Below are 23,319 nucleotides of genomic sequence, written 5' to 3'. Positions count from 1 at the left end.
ATCCTGGGGGAGCTGCTGCTGCTCCAAGCCAGGGAGAGGGGGCACAGGGAAGGGGAGGCAGCTCCATGAGGGCTGAGCCTGCCCTTCCAACAGGACTGCAGGATGGGTGGGTTTTCCTAAGGCTCAGCTGCAATGGGCAGGCCCTTGTGCAGCTGCAGCCCTGGGCTCTTCGCTGCCTGTGCCCACTTCAGCCAGGAGCAAGGCTCCTCAGGCACAGCCTGTGCTTGGGAGGTGCTCCTGCACCTGGGACAAACTGCTCCCAGCCCCTGCCTGGAGCCCTGGGGAGCACAAGCCATTCTGGAGCAACCTAAACTCCCAGGGGCTGTAGTGGAGCAGGACCTGAGCCAGCCCACACCGCCCCTGCCACCCCCAGCTCCAGCCCCTCACCTCTGCCCTCTTGTCCTCCCCGACCCTGCACCTCCCCAGCTCTGGGTCACCACTGGCTCTACACCAGCCCTCAAGAATGATCCCAAGTGTTAAACTTTCAGCAAAGCCATTTATTCCACTTTCCTGCTCCCACAGATCTCCAGATAGGGACCTACATGAGCATCCCCAACGCCCCAGAGGGAATTCATGGCACGGCTGCCCCACTGTGCCAGCACCCTGACCAGGAGCCCGGCCACCAAAATGGGCAGAGGTGCTTGACCAGAAGCCCCAGGCCTCAGCTGTGCCCAGTGCCACCACAGCCATGTCCGAGTCAAGACGGGGCATTTAAAAAAATTAGATGTTTTGTTCCTTACAAATGAAAGGGGGACCTGACAGCAGCAGTGTCCCTGAAATCAAAGCATTATTCTAAGGCTCTGGCGCCCTCATGTAAGCACATGAACTCTCTGCAGGGGCTGTGCAGGTTGATCTGGGAAGCTCGCTAAGAGTTTAATGGCCATAAAAATAAAATCGCTTTTCCCTGCTTTAGACAAACCCAACCCCTCCCGGCTGGGCAGTGGGATCGCTGCAGCCAGCCACGGGTCGGAAAGTTAGAAGTCTCTCAGCTCACCCACTTTTAATTGAGCGCCAACACGGCGCTGTCACTCCATCCCCTCGCCCTGCTCCGCCAGAGCGTCAGCGCCCAGCCCCACCTGCTGCTCCAGCGCCTCGGCCTCGCCCTCCAGCCCCACCAGATGCTGCTCAGCCCCCCCGTGCATCATGCCGTGCTCTGCCCTCTCTCCCAGCTCATTGCCAGCTCTAGCCAGCTCGTTGCCCGCCTTGTGGTGGTGTCCTCCTGCCCCACCAGTGTGGTCGATGGCCCCCTTCTTCGGCCTCTGTGTGGCAGCCACCGCCTCGGCCAGCTTCTCCTCCGGCACCATGTTCAGGATCTTCAGGGCAAACAGGAGCTGGAACTTGGCAGTTCCTACGAAGGAGTTGGCCAGGAAGTTGGGCAGACCGCCCATGCGATCCTTCTGGGTGTAGAGGGGGACACGGACCATGCCCATCACCTGCAACAGCATGGGCACAGCTCAGCAGGGGCCACAGCAGCACCAGCCCCCCGCCCCACACCCCCTCTGCCCCACACCCGCACCCAGTGCCCGCCAGCCCTCGGCCCAGGCTCACCCTGCCCCTATGCCACGACCTGCCCCTCCCTCCCACACCAGGCCCTGCCCTTGCTGCCCTCAGCCCCCTGAGCCCCTTCACTGCCCCTGCCCAAACCCCCCAGGGCCCTGCTCTCCCTGCCCAACCCCTCAGCCCAGCCCTGGCTCTGCTCCCCCTGCTGCCCCTTTGGAGGGATCCCGCTGCCCCAGGCCACTACGGGGAGTCCCACTTTCCCCTCCAGCCATGCGTGGGGACACCACAGCTGACCCACGAGTCCCCCTCTACCAGGCCACAACCCAGAGCCCGCTGCCTTTGCTCCCTCTGCTCGCACGGCTGCCGACACCCACCGAGCGCCCCGGGGGCGCAGGGGGAGGCCCTGGCTCTCCCGCTCTGCCCCGGCCACCAGCAGGACCTGGCTGCCCGGGAGCAGGAAGGCGCCCCCCGCAGGGGAGGAACTCGGGTCACAGCGACATCACCACACCGAGGTCACGATCCAGTCCGGGGCACTCAGCCCAGGGCAGGGGAAGATCCCCCCAGCTGCAAACGGCCCTTGCCCACATCCTGAGGCCGAGCGGTAACACGGGGCTCATCCCTGCGTGGGTGGACACCGGGAAAAGCTGGAGCTCAAGCTCGCTACGCTCTGAAGCCTGCGGCACGACCCTGGCCACAGTCCCTAACGCCGATGCCACGGGCGGTGCGGGCACCTGCCGCCGGCAGCTCTACCTGCGGTGCATTCCCCGGCCGGGCTGGCCAGGGCAGCCCGGCAGACCCAGGAGGGAAGCGGCGCCTTCCCTGGGCTAACTGAGAGCTCGCACACCCCTCCCGGGTGTCCCACCTCCATCCCGTGGTCTCGGGAATGCACCGCGCTGATCTCGATGGTGTGCAGCTCCTCCAGGGTGAGCTGCCTGGCGTAGAAGTGTGCCACCACGCGATGTGGCCCCTCTGTCAGGTGCGAGCACAGATAGTCAGCTTCCGTCAGGCGCACACAGCCTAAACCCAAGCCCAGCACCCGATTCAGACCGTCCTCCAGGGACCAGTAACGGCGATCCACGAACCCCCCGGGAAAGCCCAGCAGTCCGTCAAATCGCATCTGCATCTGCAATAGAGGCGCAGGGTGTTAATGGGGCACGGCGCGGCCCCCGGGGGGGGGCGACACGGAGGCCTCCGGAGGAGCCGGAGGAGCGCGGGAGGCGTCGCGGCACTACCAGCTCCGGCGCATCCAGGACTATTCACCGACAGCGGCCCGGCCGTCGGGGCTCCGCGCCCCGGCCGCACAAACCCGCGGGTCCGGGGGCTCCCCCACGGGCTCGGGCCCAGCCTGATACTACCGCCCTGAACGGGAACTACCGCGGAGCCACCGCCCCTCAGCCCGCCGCCCCCGGAGCCCGCGGCCCGACCCAGCCCCGTCCGCCCCGACCCAGCCCGAGGGGCCGCCCGCCACCGCCCTGGTCCCGGCCCCGGCCCGGCGCGGCCTCGCCCCCCCCCCTCACCAGCACGGCGTAGCGCAGCGGGATGCGGCCGAAGAGCATGCCCGGGTTAGGCGCGTACAGCATGGCATGGCACGAGTGGCTCCAGCCCGGGCCGAGCCGCATCGCCTCGTAGCGCGTGAGCGGTTTCAGCTCGGGCACGCCGGGCACGCCGAGAGTGGGCAGGGGCGGCAGCGCGCCCATGGCGGGCAGCGGGCCCATGGCCGCCATCGTCCCCACGGCCGCCATCGCCTCGCGCCACCGCCACCCGCTCCGCGCACGCGCCGCGCCCACGACGCCGCGGGGGCGGGACCGGCGCCCGCCTCGGCCAATGGGAGAGCGCCGCGCGCCGCAGGGCCAATGGGCTCTCGGCGGCCCCCGCCAATCGCCGCGCGCGCCAGAGGAGGGGCAGTCGGCGGGCGGTCAATGAGGGGCGGGCGGGCTGCGCGCGCCGCTCGCCTTATTAGGACAGCGCCGAGCGCAGGGGCTGGAGGTGCGCGCGGCCAATCGCAGCGAAGCTCGGGGGGGAAGGAGGGGCGCCGAAGAGCACGCCGGGAAGGAGGCGGGGGCGGGAAGGAACGAGCCCTGCCCCTGCGCATTGGCCACGCCCCTCCGCACCAATCCCCGCCCCACCAGTTTGACCACGCCCCCTGCCCCATTTCACGCCCCCCCAGTCCCCGGTCCCGCCCCCTCAGCCGCTCCCCACGCCCAGCCCGGTGCGGCCGCGGCTGGAGTCCCCCGCTCCCCCCCGTGCACACGGACTCGCGTGGCTGCTCCACGGGTTTATTACTACAAACATAGACGGGGAGGGGGGGGATGTGCCCCGGGACCCCCCGCAGAAGCAGAACAAGGCACACGGCGTGGGCAGCGCCGGGCTCTGCGGGAACGGCGGGCGCGGGGGTCACCCCGACCGGGCTGGGGCGGGGCTGACCCCCACGTCCCCCCCGTGACTGCCTCGGGGCGGGCCGGGGCTGACTCCCGCACTCCCCCGCTCCCGCGGAGCCCTGCGGCCCGGCAAGGCAGGGAGGGCCACAGCTATGTACAGGGGCAGTGACAGCAAAGGGCTGTGCTCGGTAAGTACAAAATATACATCGGTAGTGTCCTTCATCAGCCGACTCGGACCCAAAACCCCGCCCCGGCCCCACAGACACCTCCCACGGAAAAACACGACACCAGCCCCTACCCACCGCCAGGAAACATGCACAGGCTGTGCCGAAACCGCGTCCGGGCGCCACCCCGCGCTGCGTCCCGGGAGAGCCCGGCGGGGCCCGGCGGCACGGGCAGGGTCCGGCCCCGCTCACGAAAGGCTCTGCTCGTCCTCCAGGTGCAGACGGGTCTGCTCGAAGAGAAGGGGCTGCGTGGGGCTGCCGGTGCCGCGGACGGGGAGCGTCTTGGTGAAGTCGGACGAGCCTGGGTGAGGACAGGGAGCTCAGTCTCAGCAGTGGGAGCCCTGGCGGGGTGCTCAGCCATCCCTCCCACCCTGGACTGACCACGGGAGATGGGGCTGGAACCAACCACTCGTCCCCTCAGGTGCAGGCTGAGTGTCACGGGTGGGACACAAGACACTGAGGGGGAACACTGTCTGCCACAGCCTGGGAGAAGCCAGCAAGGCCTGGGTGTTGGTGGTGCCCAGGAGGCAGCAGAGCCCTTGCTCAGCAGAAGCCAGCGGGGAGGGGTTTCTGCTGCTCAGCCTGGCATCCTGGCACTCAGGGGCAGCAGGAATGCTGTGCCAGGAATGGGAAGGGAGCGAGGACAGAGCCAGCAGTGCAGCCTGGCTGGTTTGCTGCCCCTCCTTCCCTGCCCCGATGGTCAGGACCAGCCCCGTCCCCGCTCTCTGCCAGCACTCCCAGGAGGGCCCTGCTGCCCCACACAACAGGGATGCATAAGAAGAACGAGAAGACGTACCAGCTTACTCCTCTATACCAACAGAGCAGGAATCAGGACCAAGTGCTGCCCAAGACAGGAGGGAGGAAGGCAGACAGAGAGGGAAGGAGACATTAGAGAGGTAACTCAGAACAGACTGCGACTCTACGGAAGAAAACAGGCTGCAACGACAACAGTCAGAGGTGAGGACAGCGCAGTGTCCCACGGGCGTGCTCGGAGCACGGCACACTGGGACCCTCCCTGCCGTGACAACACTGCCCCAGCTCCCAGCTGCCGGCCCAGATCGCTCCCCTCCCTCAGCCCAAAGCAGGAGCACACTTGGGAGCACACAGGAGGCCTTTGTCACACACAGAGCTGTGCTGGGAGCAGCTGTGGCCCAAAGAGAAGAAAGCAGGGGAAGGACAGAGACACGAGGGTGAGGGAGGAGGAGGAGAGAGAAGGGGGCCAAGTTACTTCTGTGAAAGCCCCCTTTGCCCGCCGCTCACCCTGCCCACTGTTAGTGGGAGCCCATGCACCGAGCAAGGAGCGCTCCAGTCCCATGCCAGGGCTGTGGGACACAGCTCCACAGACCCCCGGAGCCGCGGGGCAGCCCCGGCCCCAACGGCGCGGCCGTTACCTGGCAGGAAGACGTCGACCGGGGGGTCGCTCTCGGAGCGCGTCAGGCTCCGGCTCTCGCCGCAGCCACCGTCCTGCAGCACGTCTTCCACCGAGGGCGGGCGGCTACCTGGAACCAGCCCAGAGCGCGGCCCCTCAGCCCCCAGCACGGACCATGGGCACTCACGGCCAGGGTGGGTCCAGGTCTTGCATGTGAGAAAACTCCCCAGGCCCCCCCAGCCCCACTGATGTGCCAGGAGTGACGGTCACATTGGCCCGGGTCACAATGCCACAGGGCCACCTCTTCATGTGCAGCCTTGTGGCCCAAAGCATGCCCATCACTCCTCTCTCAGCCCAGCCTTGTCTCCTCTGGGTGCTGACTGAGCACCAGAGACCCATCCCAAGGACCCAGAGACCCATTCTGTGTGCCCAGTACAGTGGATGTGCTCTCACCAGGACCCCAGTGGTGTTCTCAATAGTGCAAGGAGAGCTCATGGCATGGAAAGCTCTACCTGAGTAAAGCTCAGAGCAATGCGAGACGCTTGGCAACCAGGGAGACCTGTGGATTTTGCTCCCTCACCTCCAAGAAAAGACCCTGGCACCTTTCCCTGGTGAACAGAGCCTAAGAGATGGACTTAGGGGGCTGGATGTTTCTTAGCTCATTTGTTCATTCCCCAATTGTCCCTGTCCCACCACAACAGAACTGAACACCGAGCCGAGGTCTGGCTGCACCCACACCTACCCTGCTGCACCGATGAGGCCTCCTCCATCTCTTCCCCTGCCACGCTCTGTAAGGAGGGACAGCACAGGTTACTTCTGCAGCTGGAGCCTTTACTGTGCCATTCTGCTCTGGCTTCCTCCAGGAAGCTGTGCTCGGGGCCAGGGCTTGTTCCAGGGCAGGGGCAGGGGGCTGCCCCAGTGCTGTAGCACCACAGGCTGGGATGGAGGGGTCTTACCAGCAGTGGGCACTGGAAGCTCCTAAGGCCCAGCTCCCACCCCGCCCCAAGCACTCCTAGGCTTGCCCAGGATGCTGGGGAAGGTTAGCTCTGCCATGGCTCCAGCTGAGTGGTTTTCCACTCCCAAAGAGGTGTCAGGAGCACAGGGAATGGCTACATCCTTCTCCATGGAGCCTCAGGGGTAAACAAAGCAGCCAAGACTCTTGGCTCGGGGCAATGGTCCTTCAGGAGGCACTTCCCATGTTCCAGAAACCCCCCCCCAGCAGAGCACACACTCACCTCTGGAGAGCTGGTATCTCTGAGGACCAGCTCACCCCCACTCAGCACCGCCTGCGAGTCAGAGTCCTCGGAGAGCTTCTCCTCATCCTCCTCATGGATTGGGGATGAGGGAGACCGTAGTGTGCTGCAGCAAGAGAAACTCCATTTGCAGGGAGCTGCCAGCACCCTGGGGCCTGGAGGACTTGGGGGCAGCACAAGCCAACTCTCGTGAGGAGGAGCTCAGACTGGGGAGCTGGATTCACCCAGGGCCTCCAGTACTGGCCACATGGAGAACAGCAGCAGCAGGGTGGGACAGAGCCAAGTGGTGCCAAACTCCACACAAAAGGGCCACAGCAACAAGAAGGCCAGGTCCCACGCTGCTCCTCACACTTACAGGGCTCCCTTCCCAGGTGAAAATCTGGGCTGGAGCACAGTGAGGAGTGCCAGGAACAAACCCAGTCTGATCTGACCTGAACAGCCCCATATCCTCACCTAACCCCTCTATCACAGGGCCAACAGAGGAGCCTTCAGACAAGAACTACAGGATCTCCTTTCAACACTGTGTGCTCTGAAACCCAGGTCACTCCTCTCCCCATTCCTTTGCTCCTGAGGAGCTCCATGGAAAGCTGAAATCCAGTAAGGTTTGGACATCAAATGTAAATTCTAGGACTAAGTGCGTAGGGAAGGAGACATTTCCATCCAAAGTCTTTACTGTGTGGGGGTGAGGCCCTGGCACAGGCTGCCCAGAGAAGCTGTGGCTGCTCCAACCCTGGAAGTGTCCAAGGCCAGGCTGGAGAGAGCTTGGAGCTACCTGTGATAGTGGAAGTTGTCTGTCCACAGCGGGGAGTTGCAGTGAGATGAGCTTTATGGCCCTTCCCAATGCAAACCATTTTGTGATTCTATGATTAAATTCTTGTTAAAACTCCTCTTTGTTTCAGTGACAGAGCCAGCCCTTAGGAGACACAGGGTGTAACCTTGGGCTGAACACAGGGACAATGTCCCCATTCCCTCCCTGGCACAAGTACCTGCTGTCCTCAAATTCAGAGTTAGCTGTGCTAGCAGTGATGGGACCAGCCAAAGCCCTCTCCTGGCCCCAGTGTGCGTGGCCACCAAGCCTCGGGGCTGGCAAGAGGAGTGGCCCCCAAGCCCTGCTGACCTGTCTGGAGACTTGCTGCGCTTGCCCTTTTGGTGGGCACCCTCCAGGGCTCTGTCCATAGCCCCGAGCGGGCGGCTGGCCGGGGGCATCCCATCCACCACCCCCGAGTAGGAGATCTCGTCGTAGAGAGGGGCCGAGGGCAGCGAGGGCGACACCGAGCGCAGGCCGTTCAGCGCCTCCAGCAGCGAGATGGGCTCGTAGCCTGGGGGGATGTTGTCAGAGCTCTGCATGTGAGAAACAGGGGGGATGTTAGGAAAATACCACCAGGATGGGAGCCCCCTGCCCCCCAGGCAGCCCATCCCCACAGCCACTTCACCAGGCTTCCTCCGCTCCTTCCCTGGACAGCCACACATTCCCCTCAGGGCTGCAATGCTGGTGGTGCTCCAGGCAAATTCCCAGAGCAGTGCTTGAGACTGGGCATCCCCCTGATGTGCTTTCAAGAGCTGGGCAAGGAGGGTGAGGCAGCAGGCTCCTAAAAAGCTGCTATAAAATATGTGTGGATTTTTTTCCCTGAAAGCTCCTCCAGTGGTTCAGAGACCCTTCCAGCTCAATGAACATCCCACTTGTGCTCCCAGCCATGGAACATGCAGCTGTTTCACAGCACCACCAGTGTCACCAAGGCAGAGCTGAAGGAGGGGAGCACGTGTGCACCAGCTGAGAGATGGTTCTTGAGGCCTACCCCACTTCTCCCATGTCCTCTCAGCTGCTAACACTGGCTCCATGCACAGTCACCTCTGCTAAGAGGCAGGAAAGGGATCACAGAACCACTGACCTTGTAAGGAGGAAGGAAAACCACACCAATTTCCATTCCCTCTGTAAATCACAAAGCTGCCACTCAAAGGGACCCTTGCAAAGCCATTAAATCAACACTGGTTTAACTCCAAAAATCCTCCTGATCATAAAGACCCTGTGGACCCAGAGACAAATGGAGTTTATGCTCCAGCCCAGGAGGCCACAGGCAGCTCAGCCCAGTTTGATGCAAATCAAGAGGAGACACTCCCACAGTTCAGGCTACATTAAATTGAGATGTTTCAGCCCTGTGTCCTCAAGGAGGTGGTTCTAAGTTGTACAGAGAATGGCACCATGCTGCTAAGCCTGGCCATGAAGCTCCACAGCTTCTCTGTGCCCCATGTCCCAGTCACACCTGCAGATGAACCTGCCCAGCAGCCTGTTCCAACACAGCCCCTGTCTGGTGAGAGCTGAGTGCTGAACTGACTCACCTGTGGCCACAGGAGGAGTTGGGTCTGATGGGGAGGGACAAATGAGTGGGGTCAATCACCAACCCACATCCCAGGACTGGTCCTGTGAGGGTTATGAGCTTTGAGGATAAACAGCTCAGCTACACAAGGAATGGGTTCCCAGCTGCTGTCAGCTATAGGTGGTGGGGCCAAAAGCCATCTCCAAAAAACTTTTCATCTGCAGACAGCAGCCCAGCTGTGCTATTCTGTGTACAGAAAAGTCAGGGAGACAAACTCCCTTAGATTCCTGTTTGGGGCTTTTTCTCCTGGCTGTGCAGAGCAGGCCCTGAGGGTTCTAAGGTTGCCTGTTGCTGTGGTAAAAGCTCAGGTTGCACAGCACAGCTCAGAGGCTGGAGGAGGATTTCCCACCAATGGCTAGGACACCCTCACTGCGACACCATTCCCTCCTGGGACACTCACACCACACCCCCAGGAACACTGCCAGTCCCTGTGGGAGCCTTGCAGAGAGCCAGGTCATGCCAGAGGGGGTTCAAACCTGAACCAGCACCGGATTTTCTCCAGACCTTCAAGCCCAGCAAGTCACGTGAGCATCTGAGCTGGCTTGAGCAAAAGAAAACTGCAACTTCCTTGATAGAGATGACAGCCATGGCTGCATTTGATGGGAATAAACAAAGAGAGCACAAACAGCCTGCCTGGCCTGGGGGCTCCCTCAGGTTTCCCTTTCCCAGCTCCTGCACCCCCACAATTGCCATTCATGCTGTCCCCAGCACAGCACTCCAGTCACACACTGCCAAACCCACTCAGAGGCTCCCCAGCCAAGACAAGCTCCATCCTTCCTGTTCCTGTAAAAGCAAACCAGCCTGTCACAGCCAGTGCTCCTGAATGCAAGACCAGCTCCAGCTGCACCTCTACATGCCAGCACCACAAACCACACCAAAAATGTGCCCACACCAAACTGCCAAGGGGATGAGGTAAGTGCAAGGAAGCTTTTGGGTGAGCTGTGGGGACTGCAGCTTGCCCACAGTCCTATGAAGCTGTGAAAACATCTTGGCCAGGAACCATAAATCAGCCAGGGGACAGTCCCTGAGAGTCAGCATCAGAGCCCTGTGCCAAGCTGCTTCCTTCTTGCTCGTTCCTCCACAGGCAAACCAGGGATCATCTGTGCAGGGTGTGAGCATCTCACTGCCAATGTGAGGGAAGTGGAGTGTCACAGCCTGGCAGGGGCACAGGCCAAACCCAGCGTGTCAGCAAGCCCCCTCATGTGTGACACTGCCACGTGCAGGTGACACTGCTGGCAGAGAGCTGCCAACTGCAACCAGCCGAGTCCACTTACTGTTCTTACTTCCCTCCTAGGCTTCCTGCTGGGCAGGGAGACAGAGCTCACCTTAAGGGGTTTAAAGGGGTGCTGTCAAGAGAAAACCATGTTTTAAAGAAGTTGTTTCTTGAGGTTAAGTGACAGGAAGAGACACAGAGCATCTCCTCACCTCGCTGCAGGTGACAGCACCTGTGTCCCCACACACCACACTCTGCTTCACAACCCTCGGGCCTTCACCCCTCTATTCCTCAGCCCCAGCTGAAGGCAGCAGAGGGCAGATGGATAAACCCAACCTTTTTTTGTGAGAATATCTGTTCCCATGAAAGCCTGTAGGATGATCTAGATGCACTTGTCCTTCTCATTCTAATCTTGGTGTCTCACCAGAGCCAGCTGTGCAACAGCACTGCTCAGGCAAAGAGCTGCTGCCCTTCCCACACTGCAACTGGGCCCTGAGGCCACCAGCACACTTCCCATCCCACACTCCCTCAGATGCATGCCAAGACACCACGGAAGCTGCCATAAGGAGGCCTGTCTACTCCCATGCTGGGAACCCCAGTGGCAAGGGTATTTTATCTGTGTGCTGCCAGAGAGATTTATGTGCAAGTCAAACTAGAACCCCTCTGCCCTGTTTTCACCCAGCTCCCACCCATGCCCAGAGTCTGCCACTTTTCTGTTAGGTCAGGCAACAAGAAACCTTCTCATCCTGAGATTTCTGTGGATTTGGTTCCTCTAATCCAGTTGTGTTGATAAGAAAAGGCAGCACTGCTTGGGAAGCCCTCAGTGGAGGGTGTGACCAAACCTCCTGAGGTCCCAGCCATCAGTCCAAGCAACTCATGCACCCAGCAGCTGCTTGCTGAGGCTGAGCCCATTGGCCAGGCTTTGTACAGGGCTCAGCAGGTACTTACAGAGTGCTCATCATGGTCCACACTCTGTGCCAGGACAGGGCTGAATGACACCGGTGACAGAGCCCCCGGCTTCTTCCTCACCGCCCGGATCTGCAGCAGGGCACGGAAGGCTAGGAGAGAACAGGAGGTGGTGACTGCACAGCCCAGCAGGGCCAGGCCAGGCCAGAGCTCCTGCCTTGCCCCACACACTGAGGGCATGAAGGAGCTCCCCTGAGCATGGGGACTGGGGCCATGGAATGCCCCAAAGCCAAGTGATGGGATCGGGCTCCCATTGATCTACACAGGGAAGGGAGCTGCTGGCTGAAAAAGTCTGGGTGTCCAGAGCCCTTGTGGGGTACAGGCACTGCCTGCCTCAGTACAATCATGGACAGGATACTAAGTGTAGAGGCCCAGAGAAGTTCCCCTTAAGGGTAGGTCACAACAACACAGTAAGAAAACCACGAGTTCAGCCTCAGGAGTGCACTGCATGCTACAGGCTGGGTGGGGGACTCATTAAATCCCCTCTGGGTTCCTTCAGAGCCCACAAACCTCAGCACTGGGGGTCCAGGGTTTTGTGATGGTGAAAGGCTGCAGCTGAAGGGTTAGTGGCTGTACTCTTGTCTCCACCACAGCCACCCCTCAGTCCTCCCACCACCAGAGCTTTGATCTCCACTCCCTGCACATCTTTTCTATCTGCAGATCTTTAAAACTGCTTGTTCCTCTGTGCCAAGGGTGCATGCAAACGAGGCATACATCTTGTCTGATGCAGCTGTGAGAACCTGCCAGGCATCTCCCTAGTTCTTGTTGCACCTAGACACTTCAAGATCAGCCTAGAGCCAGAGAACAGAGGTACAAACCTATCCTTGCTGCCTCTGCACTGCCCAGAAGCAGATTCCCAGGAAGTCAGAGATGGGGGCATTTTCCAAACAAATACAACCTACTCCCCTACAGCCTGCAGATGAGACAATGCTGTTCCTATGTTTTATGATGTGCTACTTATAGTCAAAGCTGTCTGGCACTTCCTCTGGTGAGACCTTGATTTTGGTTACTGCTCTTTGCCATGTCTGGACTCTTTGGACTTAATATCTGTCTTAGTCTCTTTATTTCTTTCCCTGAGAATTGTCAGTTAGAAACAATCAAATACCTCAGAGACCAGGGGGTAAAACACACACTCTGCCCCTTCCAACAAAAACACAAAATTCTCAAGGGCCTCCTGTGCCTCTGTGCTTTTGAGAAAAAACACAGAATTCAGCAAATGCTGCCTGAGTGTCAAAACATGTATATAAATTTTTCCATCTTTTGGGAACTGAGCAATGCAGAGGTTAAGCAAATCCTCCTAACTCCTGTCAGAGCAAAAGACTCCAAACTGTTACCTCATCTCTGCCTCCTGGTGAAATCTGGGTAAGGTTGTCAGAAGATAAAAGCAAAAATCATGCTATGTACTTAGACAGCCCTCCAGTGGTGCTGACTGCTCTCTCAGCCTGATACCCTCAGGATAAAGCTTCTCCATCCCTTCCTCTGGGGGATTTTCCATCATCTTCACCAAAACACAAGAACTGCTGACATGGCACAGCCCAGAGCATGTGCACCTTCAGATCCACCCCAGGGAGAGAGTGAGTGAGAGCCATTCTCCTCTCCTGACTGAGGACATTTATTCTGGGTCAGTCAGAGCAGCAGCACGATGGGGAGCTTTGGGGTGGGGCACTGAAAAGAGGCTCCTCCTCCCAGGAGCTGGGGCCAGGTGCCTTAGGCTGGAAATGGGGGTGTGTGCTCTGTTCCTCTCTGATGGGGCACTTATCTTCTGTTCATTGGGCAGTTTTCTTTATCTCTCCCACAGCCCAGCCTCCCTCCAGGAGATCTCTGCTGTCCATGGCCACTGAGTGTCCCTGCAGGGCTGATCAAATTCCACCATCCCATGGGGAGATGCTCTGCCCAGGGGAGGAGCCAAGCATTCCTACCTGGATCCAATCTGCCCTGGGAACAGCCCAGCAGCCTTTGCCCACTGCATTCCCAGAGGAGCAGCTTTCTGCTGCCCTGCATTCCCAGAGGGAGAGCAGGCCCATCTCCAGCAGCCCTGGAGCTCCAGAGGAAAACTCCCCCCTTGTGCAGGATCCCTGCTCCAGCAGAACCACAGCTGGCACTGCAGGAGGGCTGAGCCCCCCTGAGATGAGACTGTGCCACCACCCTGAGCCCCCCTGGGATGGGACTGTGCCACCACCCTGAGCCCCCCTGGGATGGGACTGTGCCACCACCCTGAGCCCCCCTGGGATGGGACTGTGCCACCACCCTGAGATGGGACTGTGCCACCACCCTGAGATGGGACTGTGCCACCACCCTGAGCCCCCCTGGGATGGGACTGTGCCACCACCCTGAGCCCCCCTGGGATGGGACTGTGCCACCACCCTGAGCCCCCCTGGGATGGGACTGTGCCACCACCCTGACACACAGGGGGTCAGGGCCTATTCTGACTCTCTCAGGGTTGTTTTGTATTATTGCATCTTTATTTTATTTTTATTTTCTTCCCTAATAAAGAACTGTTATTCCTACTCCCATATCTTTGCTGAGAACCCCCTTAAATTCGAAATTATAACAATTCAGAGGGAGGGGGTTTACATTCTCCATTTCAGAGGAGGCTCCTGCCTTCCTTAGCAGGAGCTAAGCAGCTTGGTCTGTTCAAACCAAGACACCAGAGCACTCATGAACCTGCAGGTGGGGCAGGGGCTGGCCTGGTGGGCACTCAGGGACCCTGCAGGTGGGGCAGGGGCTGGCCTGGAGGGCACTCACGCAGCCTGCAGATGGGGCAGTTGTTGGCCTGGTAGCGCAGCGTGTCGGCGCAGGAGTTGCAGAGGCAGAGGTGGCGGCAGGGCAGGATCAGGGTGTCCCGCAGGTCTGACAGGCACACCACGCACTCGTTGCTGTTGTCGCTGTTCTCGTCGTCTGAAGGCTGCAAGGAGAGGCAAAGGGTTGGCATGGCAGTGCTGGGGGCTGTGCCAAGCTGTCAAGGGACAGGAGCCCGGGGCAATTTCCCACCCAAAAGTCTGGAAATTCTCTTTTTGCAGCTCTCAGCAGGGGTTCCTCAAGGAGAGCAAACTGTAGCCCACACAGCCCTGCTCACACTCCTTCCCCTCTGGGCACTGCACTGGGAATTCATGGCAGAGCTGTCCTTCCCCATAGCCATGCTCTGTTCAGAGGGGACCCATTTTGGGGCAGGGATCCCCTTGACTGAGGCTGACCAGGAACAAACTCCTGCCTCCCACCCTGGTGGCTCCAGGGTCAATAGGGAAATGAACTCTTTGACACTCTGGCCTTTCTTCCCCACAGACAGAGCAGCCCCAGAAGGAGCTGTGTGCTGCCTGTCATTCCAGCCATGTCTAGCCCAGCTTCCACAGGTCCCCTGAGCAGGTGAGTGATTCTCCTGCATCCCCTGTGCTGGCACAAGCTCTGATGCAGCTGCAGGAGAACCAGCCCAGGGTGCTCACCTGCCCACTGCTACCCTGCTAAAAGGCTCAGTTTGCACCCATGCAACATGAACATGTTTCACACCCATCTTTCTCAGAGCTCCACAAATTGGATCACTGCCACTGATCGAGCTGGGAGAGAAACTCCCTCTCCAACCACAAGACTGACACCAGAAAACTCCACAGCCTCCCCACTGATGTCACACAAGTTGTGCCAGAGCCCACCACGATGACCCACGATGGGGGATACCCTCTGCCTTCACCTGGGGCCCCTTTGGTCACCTGGGCTAACACATGCCAGACCAGGGGCAACCCCAGTGCAAACATCATTTGTGATGCTGCCACATCCTCACCCAGCCTTTTTTTGGAGGGAGAGCAGGCCCTTTGCTGTCCCACTCACATGGTTTGCTGAATAAGGAAGAACAAAAATGGCCCCAGGCCACTTGTCTGATGGGCCAGGAACATGGGATTGCTGGATCATGAGAATCATCACAAGACCCAAAAATAAGTCCTCCATCATGTTAATTCCCTTCCTCAATCCTGGGCAAGAAAACTCTTAGAAAACACTTCTCCCTCCTGCCTCTTCAGGTGCTGTTGCCACGGGCAGACAGGGACCACAGGATGCTCTGGGCAGGGCCCTAGAGAGGAAATTCTGCTTGTCTTGCTCCACTGTGTGCAAATAGTGCACTCCACACCCCGGAGCTGTGTGATCCCAAGGCCAGCACTGGGTACACTCCACAGCCCAGGTGGCAGCAAAGGGCAGCTCTACAAAGGCTACAGGAAGAATAAAGCAGTCACACAACCTGTGCAGGGCTGTGCAGCAGGCTGGGATCCAGCAGCAGCTCCTGCCTCAAGTTTCTGGTTATGGAATTTGCATAAATATCCCTTAGGGGTGCTGTGCTCCCTCCTGCTGGGGAATGCAAGAGGAATGCAAGAGGAATGTCTCTGGACACTGGCAAGTCCCAGAGAGCTCAGTTCTCTGAAACACTACAGGAACATGCAGAACCCTCAACCAGAACATGGAGAAGCCACAAGATCAAAGCACAGACACCAGGCATGACTGCCTTGGCTGCAGAGAGACAGCAACACTGGCTCTCTACAAGCCCTAAAAATCAGTGCTTTGACACACCCCTGGGGCATTGATACCTTTCTCTCCTAGCAATCCCAGCCACAGGGAGCATCCTCAAGAGCCTCATCCTGCCTAAAATTACCTCAGCACAACTCCACTGACTGTTTGGGCCTGACACCAGGGATGGTCTGTCATCCCTCGGCTTCTTGGGTGCCTGCAGGAATGGACACAGCCTGGACTCTGAGAAGCACCTCCACACTGCCCTGACAATCCCCATCATTAAGCTCAAAAGCAGAAGGTGCAGGCTGGAAATTCCCAGCTGAGGGAGCTCCTGGGCACCTTTACCTTGGTCTCCTGGTTGTTTTTGTTCTCGATGCCGTAGATCTCCTGAAGCAGGTAGCTCACCCGGTCAACCTAGGGGAGAACACCAAGGCTGGAGTGACATCTGCTCTTTCCTTGGTTTATGACCACCTTCCCTCCCTCCCTGTGTCAAATGTTCGTGTTACACCCAGAGCTCCCCTATAGTGACATGAAAAAGGTCACAAACAAATACTGCAAAGGACAGCTGGGAGAATGGGCCTCTCCTTGCTCAAAAAGTAGAGTCCATCCTGCCTGGTCTGAGCAGAGAGTAACAGAAGTGGCTAGCTGTGCTCTCAAGATAATCTAAAAACAAGTACTCTGCTTGTCCCAGACTTTGGGAATACACACCCACAGCTCAAATAATCCAGAGGCAATCAGCCTTCTACACTCCTCTGCTTTATGAGGTCCTGCTTAACTTCAACCAAGATGAACTTCCACCCATTTTTGCAACCTCAGAGGATGGGCTGTACCAACAGCTCCTTCCTGGCACAGCAGTGGCAGCACATCACCTCTCTGCTCATCCCCTGGGAGCATAAGGTTAAGCTACTGAGGACAGACAAACTGTGTCCCTTAGCATGAGGAGCACTCGAGGAATAACTTGAGTAAAATAAAATGTTAGTGCAATGTCATTTGCTGCCATCCCCAGGCCCTTGGTGGCATCTCTAAATTGGGGGTGTGGTGGCAGAAGGTGCTTGAGGCACAAGTGGAAGTTGCTCAGAGACCCAGCCTGGGACAACTCCAAGTCATGACTTCTGCAAACTGGCAGCTGCCTGCAAACCTCACTGAGCAGCTGAATTTCAGCACTGATTCAGTCAAGATTCAGTCCTGTTAAACATCTTCATTGATGATCTGGATGGGGGATCAGATGTACCCTCAGGAAGTTCACAGATAACACAAAGTTTGGTGGGAGTGTTTATCTGCTGGATGGTAGGAAGGCTCTGCAGAAGGATCTGTAACACAAGGGAAGGCTCAGGTTGGACACCAGGAGGAATTTCTTCACAGAAAAGGTTGTTAAACATTGCCAGGAGGTGATGGAGTCACTATCCCTGGAGGTGTTCAAGGAATGACCAGGCAGGGTGGCATGGTGGTGATCAGTCACAGGTTGGACTCGATGATCTTGCAGCTCTTTCCCAACCTAAATGATTCTATGATCTGGTGCTACACAGAAGCTTCCCCAGAGCAGGATGTGTTCCTCCACAGAAACTCTCATGACAGGTAAAAGGGTGAGGGGATGAGGGGGTTGCAAGGTACCAAACAGGCACATCTCACAAAAAGCAGGAGGAAACACTTTCCTGCCATCTCCAGTAGCTGTCCAGCTCCCAAAATGTAGTGAAGCCAAGCACCAGCACCCCATGCTAAAAAGAGCACATCAATCCCAGGGCCTCTGTAATTTCCACGTCAAACTGGCCTCTCTCCTCTCCTCTTGTCACCACTCAGAAGAGGAGTGGCTTTGCCATGGCACTCCAGTGCTGCAGAAGGTGACACATGGCAAGGAGGGGGCAGGGGCTGGCTGTACCCAGCCCGTTTGCCAGTTCAGAAATGCTCTGAGCTGGGACACAGCACTGATAACAAACTAATTCCAGAGTGTCCCTGTGTAACTCAGTGTGCAGCTCCCAGACAATCTGTTCTAGGCCTGCATTTCATGGCAATGAGATCAGCTGTTGGACTGCTGAGCAAAACCCTCTGCAGCGGCTCACAACTCACCCAGGAAGTTTGGGAACAATTATGTGGGAGATGTTCTTTTGTAACTTGGCATTTCAAAGAGAGCCTTGTTCCAGCATCCTGACTCCTCTGAGGATCATGATGAGCAACTGCAAGTGCAGAAGTTGTCAGCTCAAAGCACAGAAGAGGTCAGGAAGAAAGAGGCCCAAGTCTCTGCAGGAGTCTGTGTCCCTTTTGACTTCTTCTCTCTAAAAATCCTGAGGAGCTTCTGTCCCAGTAGGGAAAGGGTGAGCAGTGCAACAAAGCTCTTCCTGCGAAGAATTCCAGGTTTTCAGAGTGGGAGTAATTCAGAAGAAGCAGGTGGTTGTACACAGCTCTTCACCTTCAGGCTTCTCCAACCCATCCCACACCATGTCATCGTTCCAAAGGCTTCTGCTGCCATTTACAGCCTCAGCAGATGCACACAGCCACTGGCCAAGTCCAGGTCATGGTTTTCTGAATTGTTTGTATCCATCCATGCTGACTTTCTTCAGACAGGTTGGTGCTTACACTACAACTGATCAGTTCATGCACTGCTGATTCCTGATCAATGCCCACAAAAGGTACCCACAACCCTGGCAGTGGCAGGGAGGGGAAGGCAAAAGAAAAGCAGGGATGGCAAAGAATGAACAATGTTATACAGATGGTTTACTCCAGACATAGATTCTACACCTTTGCTGTCTCCTAAGGGTGCAGATGCTATCTCAGTTTCAGTGGTGCTGTGTGTTTTTTCCAAATGCCAATCTTGAGCTATGATTACTGACAGTGCTTGTAGCTCTTTTCTGATCCAGGGACTGGAATGAACATCTTAGAGCAAAGAATGTCTTATTAAAGCACTTAATGACCTTCTTGGTAGCAAAAGGTACTTAATTCAAATCAGGAACCTCTACCTATCAAGTAAACAGATTAAGTGAAACTCGTTTAAAGCTAAAACACAGCATACAGCTAAAGCTGAAAGGATCAACCACCAACATTTCATCTCTTTCTTGAAGACATTTCAAGCTGATCCTTGCAGCAGAATCACTACCAGATTTCTTTTCAGAAGCTGAAATTCTTGGCAATCTTAGCAATTGCTTGTGTATTTCTGGCTATGCAGGACTGGATGCAACCTCAATCCTGATAAGACACTACCCAGCTTCTGCACATCACAGCACACCAGGATGGAGGCAAAATGGCAAAATGAAGGGTTGGCAGCACCTTGCTGCCTTTGCTTACAATATCAGAGCTAAGGAGGTGAGATCTCAGGCTCTCTGTGAACACCAAACCCTCCCTCTGGGTACAGCCAGGCACCTGTGGAACACCAGCAAGTCTTTAAGAGTAGAAAGGAAACAGGTACTTACAATCTGCTTCTGTTTTAGTGGTTTCACGGAAAAACTGCCATCAACGTGCTAGCAGGAAAAAAAACCAAACATTAAAGCATGAAATAGCTGCAGTGTACAAATCAGAATGGGCTCATTTCAGAGCTGGTGTCTGCTAGCTAAGGGACAGTGGGGTGTGACTGGATGGCAGCATTCCCTCCCAGCAGAGCAGGGTGCTGGGGAGCTACTGGTCTGCTCCAGTGCAGAGGCAGGTGGACTTGGCTCAAGTTAAACCTGGCTGAAGTGGGTCAGAGCCCACAGAACACTCCCCTGGCATACTGAATGTTTTCAGGCTGCAAGCAGTCCAGGTGGGTGCAGACACCTCTTCAGCCAGTCCAACAAGACTTGGTGGGAGATATTTGTTAACACCCTAACACCAAGTGACAGAGTCACTCCAGGGCAGAGCCCTGACAGAGCAAGGGGCTGCCATGAGGCAGAGAACAAGGTTTGTCCACTGGATGGAGTCAGAAACAAGTCCCATGTGCTCCACATCCTCAAAGCTGTGAGCCCTTCATTTGCTCAGTGGCAGCAGGCACAGCTGGAACAATTCTGTGCATGCCTGGTGCCAGAATTAGTGATGGGAGTAGTGTGCCAGTTCTACTTTCCCCATCATCCACAAGGGCCACTAAAGAAACCAACTTCCCTGCCACAGCCTAGAGAGCAGCAAAGGAGACTCAGGGGATGCTCCAGCAGGTCCTGTGAACACCTGCAGGTCTGCAGGAGTCTCAGAAGGAAGGGACAACAACATCACACCCCAGACAAAACAGTCCTGTTTTCAGGCAAACAAGTTTCTGCCTTTGGAGGAGCTGCAAGGTCAGACTACACACAGGATCAAGGTTATTCTTCTGATCTTAAAGATACATACAAATAGCAAGTTACCAAGTCCTGCTGGTCTGTTTTTCCTCTGAACACGCTCTGGGGATCAGCAGTGCTCATTTATCAAGGACCTCCCCTGGATTTATGGACCTACACTTCAAAAGCTGCAATTACTTTAAGGATGGGGAATATATTTTAACCAAACAGGGAGGATGAAGAACTCCACATGTACTTTGCCTTGTGACTTTTTATTAAAAGGGAGATTTTAATCTCGTTTTAAGCATTCAGGGGAAGATGAGAGATAAGAAGTGGCTGAAGTATGACTGAAGGATTCCAGTGTGCTGTTTTCTCACATCAGCCAGAGGAAACTACAGTAACATCCCTGCCCTGGTCCTAGGGGCGGCACAGCTGACTCCATCTCATTTCTGACAGATACCCAATTGCCAGGAGTGAAGCTACCTACAAAGCCAGTGCTCAGAGCAGCCTTTTTAGCAGGGAAAACTCACTTTCTTCACAGATCAAGTCCAACAAAAAAAGCAACCCAGAACACTCAGAGCATCTCCCAACCATATGCTTCCTTAGGACTGACTGTGCTTGCCATGCCCTCTGACTCAGCTTGTCACCATCCACATTATCCACCTCAGAGGAACAGAATTAGGACCTGGCAGGGACCAGGCACGCTGAGATACCCAAGTCAGCCACCTGCCAGCTGGGAAATGGGAAATTTCCAATAGCACAGCACTGATGTTGCTCCCCTCTACATTTCCAGCTCTTGCCTCACCTCAGCATGTCACTGCAAATATCAACTGCCCAGAAAATGTGTCTGCAGTGTTACCAGTACCAGACACAACAGGGCTAGGTCCAGTTATGGATATTGCAACTGTTTTCAGGGTCCAGTTACCAAGGAAGAGAGTTTGTTATCAAGGCTTGTGCACACAGCTTGGCCTTGTCATGTAGGCAGGGGTCAGTTACATCAAACACCCCACTCAAAAGCAGTGGAACTCAGCCTTTACACAGGATGTATCCCAATCCCTGGTCCTGGGTGTAAACTCAGGCCTGACAATAGTACAACAGAGTCTGGACACAGCAGATCCAGTTCTGCAAAACTCATGGAGCCCTGGAAAACTGCATGGCAGCAGCCATGGCCAACACCTTCCCCCCTCCATGGGAGCACAGGAAACACCTCTGCCATTCCCTGAGTGATCAGCTCAGGTACAAATGATAATTACAGGCTGCAGAGGAGCTGCTGCAAATGATTCCTTGTACTACAGCAGCACCCAGGAACCCCAGGCACAGGCCAGGACCCCGCTGTGCCAAGTGTTATATAAATACAAATTAATGACCCGTGGAAATGTTTATATACACAAGAACAGGGACAGAGGGATGAAAAAACCCTCAATTACCTTTTCAAATGCAGCCAGAAGAACATGGGCATGACCAGTGACCTCAACCACCACTGCAAAAAGAGAAAGGGCAAAAATGGTTAAACCTCTCAAGCAGCACCAGCATAAAAGTATCCCGAGTTGAATTTTAGTCCACTTACAATTTCTGAGCTGCCATTTGTTCTATTTTCACCTTCTCCTGCATTTAGAACTTCTCTTATCTTGTCATCAGGTTGGTTCAGAACAGAGCAAGAACAAAACCCTGCTGGGCTCTGTGGTGGGCCCTACACAACCATGCCTTCATTGAACTGGGTGCTCCAAACTATCCCACTTTGTTAGCAGAGGTTGGAAAGGGACAGTGAAACAAAGTACTCAGTGGGATTCTCCTGTCCCCTGAAATTCCTGGGCTTAATTAACTGAATTTATCACAGAGCTATCTGGTTTAACAGCAATTGGCAGCACTTCCAGCCCTGTTACTTATCATTTTATTTCAGTCTAGTCAGACATGCTTATAAAACATTTATTTCTCATACAGACTTCAGACACTCTGTCCAGCTTTCCCCAAAGACAAGCATTTTCCCTCTTCCAAACGTGAGGGTTCCGTTGTGATCCCACAGCAATGGGAAGGGGCTGTCAGAGGTTTCAGTACTGCATTCCTGGCTACTTCAGCAAATAGAGAGAAGAGGAGGTGAGTACAATCCCAGCCTCTCTCTCTGAGGTTCTGTTCAGCTCCAGCTGGTTGGATCCTTTTCCTGAATCCTGTTCAGACTCCTCATATGGGAGACAGAGTTTGTGAAGGAGTCACAGAGGGAAGGAAGGCATGGAAGCTCTCATGCTGCTTGGAGTGATGAGGGCTGTGCTCAGCACAGGCAGGAGAGCTCTGCCTGGAAGGTGCAGCTCAAGGAAGCAACTCCTGCTCTGTCTAAAAGGGAAAGGAGCTCCACAGCTTCCTTTGAGCTCCCAGAAGAGCACAGACAACAGAGGAACAAGTCCCTGGACTATGGCTCTCAGACTATGTTTGGAAACAGCTGTATGGAGAGAGGGGAGATTTGCCTGCAGATTTGCTGGGTAACTGAGGTTGGTTGTGGCAATTTGGGTGGAATCAGGAACACAACACAATGCAGAAGAGGGGGTTAAAACTGGGAATTCATCTGCTTGCTCCTCTCACTGCCAGCCAAGAGTAAGGCTGCTCTATGTGTCAGAGTAAACAAAATTCAGGTCCCTTCCCTCAGTGTGAATGGCCAAGGAAGAGGATCCAGTTCAGAGTGGTGAGACCTGCTCTGTGCAGCACCTTTCCTTCCTGTTCTGTGCCTCTCCCTGGGAACAATCCCACTGGCAGGGCTGTCACTGCAAGCCATGGCAGAGTTCAGTCCAAACCAGCATCTCCCTGACTACTATTTTAATTTACAATTCAACCTTATTTAACAGCTGTCATTTTCCAGGTGCTCCAAACACACCACTCCAGCTCCTTCCAGTCCTATCAGTTAAAAAAAGAACCAAAATACACAATTTCCTCAAATCCTGCTCAAATGTCACACATTTTTGTGCTGATATTCTTTCCAGGAGGGGATTTAGAAGCAGTTGGTTTTCTGGGTTATTAAAATAGATGGGAGTAGATTATTGGCTAAGGCTGGGCATGGTATGTGCATAAATGTATGCTTCCCATACTGCCTCCTGTTCTATTTTTGATCCTTCTAGACAAGCCCAACATTAGAGAGTATAAACACCTTGCCAGGAGTTCCATAAACAGAGGAAGCTGGTTTATATTTATGGTCAAGAAATACACATATATGTCGATTTTACTAACGATGCCTGAAATCACTAAAAATAGATGCACTTTGGAAGTAATTTCCTTTATGTTGCACTGTGCTTTGTTAGTCACACTTTAAATTGGCTTATTCAGTTCTATTTCTGTCTGCTTGGAAGACTGTAAAAC

At 55.8% G+C, this 23,319-nt stretch overlaps 2 protein-coding genes and 1 long non-coding RNA gene across 6 annotated transcripts in view; 1 reads left to right on the top strand and 2 right to left on the bottom strand.

Moving 5' to 3' along the window:
* Positions 1 to 476: 476 nt before the first annotated feature.
* NUDT16L1 (nudix hydrolase 16 like 1) lies at positions 477 to 3,266 on the bottom strand. Its single transcript, XM_050980020.1, has 3 exons — positions 3,018 to 3,266; positions 2,363 to 2,623; positions 477 to 1,433 (listed from the first exon to the last, which is right to left on the bottom strand). Exons 1-3 carry the CDS (start codon positions 3,240 to 3,242, stop codon positions 1,026 to 1,028), a joined length of 894 nt encoding a protein of 297 aa, XP_050835977.1. The 5' UTR covers positions 3,243 to 3,266; the 3' UTR covers positions 477 to 1,025.
* Positions 3,267 to 3,762: 496 nt separating this feature from the next.
* The window catches only part of MGRN1 (mahogunin ring finger 1), a 50,561-nt gene continuing 31,004 nt past the window's right edge, over positions 3,763 to 23,319 (bottom strand). The window contains exons 7-18 of one of the 4 annotated variants that reach the window (XM_030229565.2): positions 21,405 to 21,457; positions 19,168 to 19,215; positions 16,112 to 16,180; positions 14,024 to 14,183; positions 11,261 to 11,370; positions 10,374 to 10,445; positions 7,842 to 8,065; positions 6,707 to 6,830; positions 6,214 to 6,259; positions 5,494 to 5,601; positions 4,899 to 4,943; positions 4,273 to 4,403 (exon numbers count right to left, since the gene is read on the bottom strand). In XM_030229565.2, coding sequence (XP_030085425.1) covers positions 4,903 to 4,943; positions 5,494 to 5,601; positions 6,214 to 6,259; positions 6,707 to 6,830; positions 7,842 to 8,065; positions 10,374 to 10,445; positions 11,261 to 11,370; positions 14,024 to 14,183; positions 16,112 to 16,180; positions 19,168 to 19,215; positions 21,405 to 21,457 — 1,055 coding nt within the window. In that variant the 3' untranslated portion in view covers positions 4,273 to 4,403; positions 4,899 to 4,902. Of the gene's footprint in view, positions 4,404 to 4,898; positions 4,944 to 5,493; positions 5,602 to 6,213; positions 6,260 to 6,706; positions 6,831 to 7,841; positions 8,066 to 10,373; positions 10,446 to 11,260; positions 11,371 to 14,023; positions 14,184 to 16,111; positions 16,181 to 19,167; positions 19,216 to 21,404; positions 21,458 to 23,319 lie in introns of all 4 variants that reach the window. The other 3 variants (XM_050980017.1, XM_030229567.2, XM_050980018.1) reach the window with 3 other exon arrangements.
* LOC115484275 (uncharacterized) lies at positions 4,927 to 7,611 on the top strand. Its single transcript, XR_003945004.2, has 2 exons — positions 4,927 to 5,059; positions 7,196 to 7,611. It is a non-coding gene; the product is annotated as an uncharacterized LOC115484275 (long non-coding RNA).

This window comes from Serinus canaria, chromosome 14 (assembly GCF_022539315.1).
Source record: "Serinus canaria isolate serCan28SL12 chromosome 14, serCan2020, whole genome shotgun sequence".
In the NCBI taxonomy this organism is placed as follows: Eukaryota; Metazoa; Chordata; class Aves; order Passeriformes; family Fringillidae; genus Serinus; species Serinus canaria.
The sequence above is the reverse complement of the archived record's forward strand: the minus strand, read 5'-3'. Positions and strand labels throughout refer to the sequence as shown.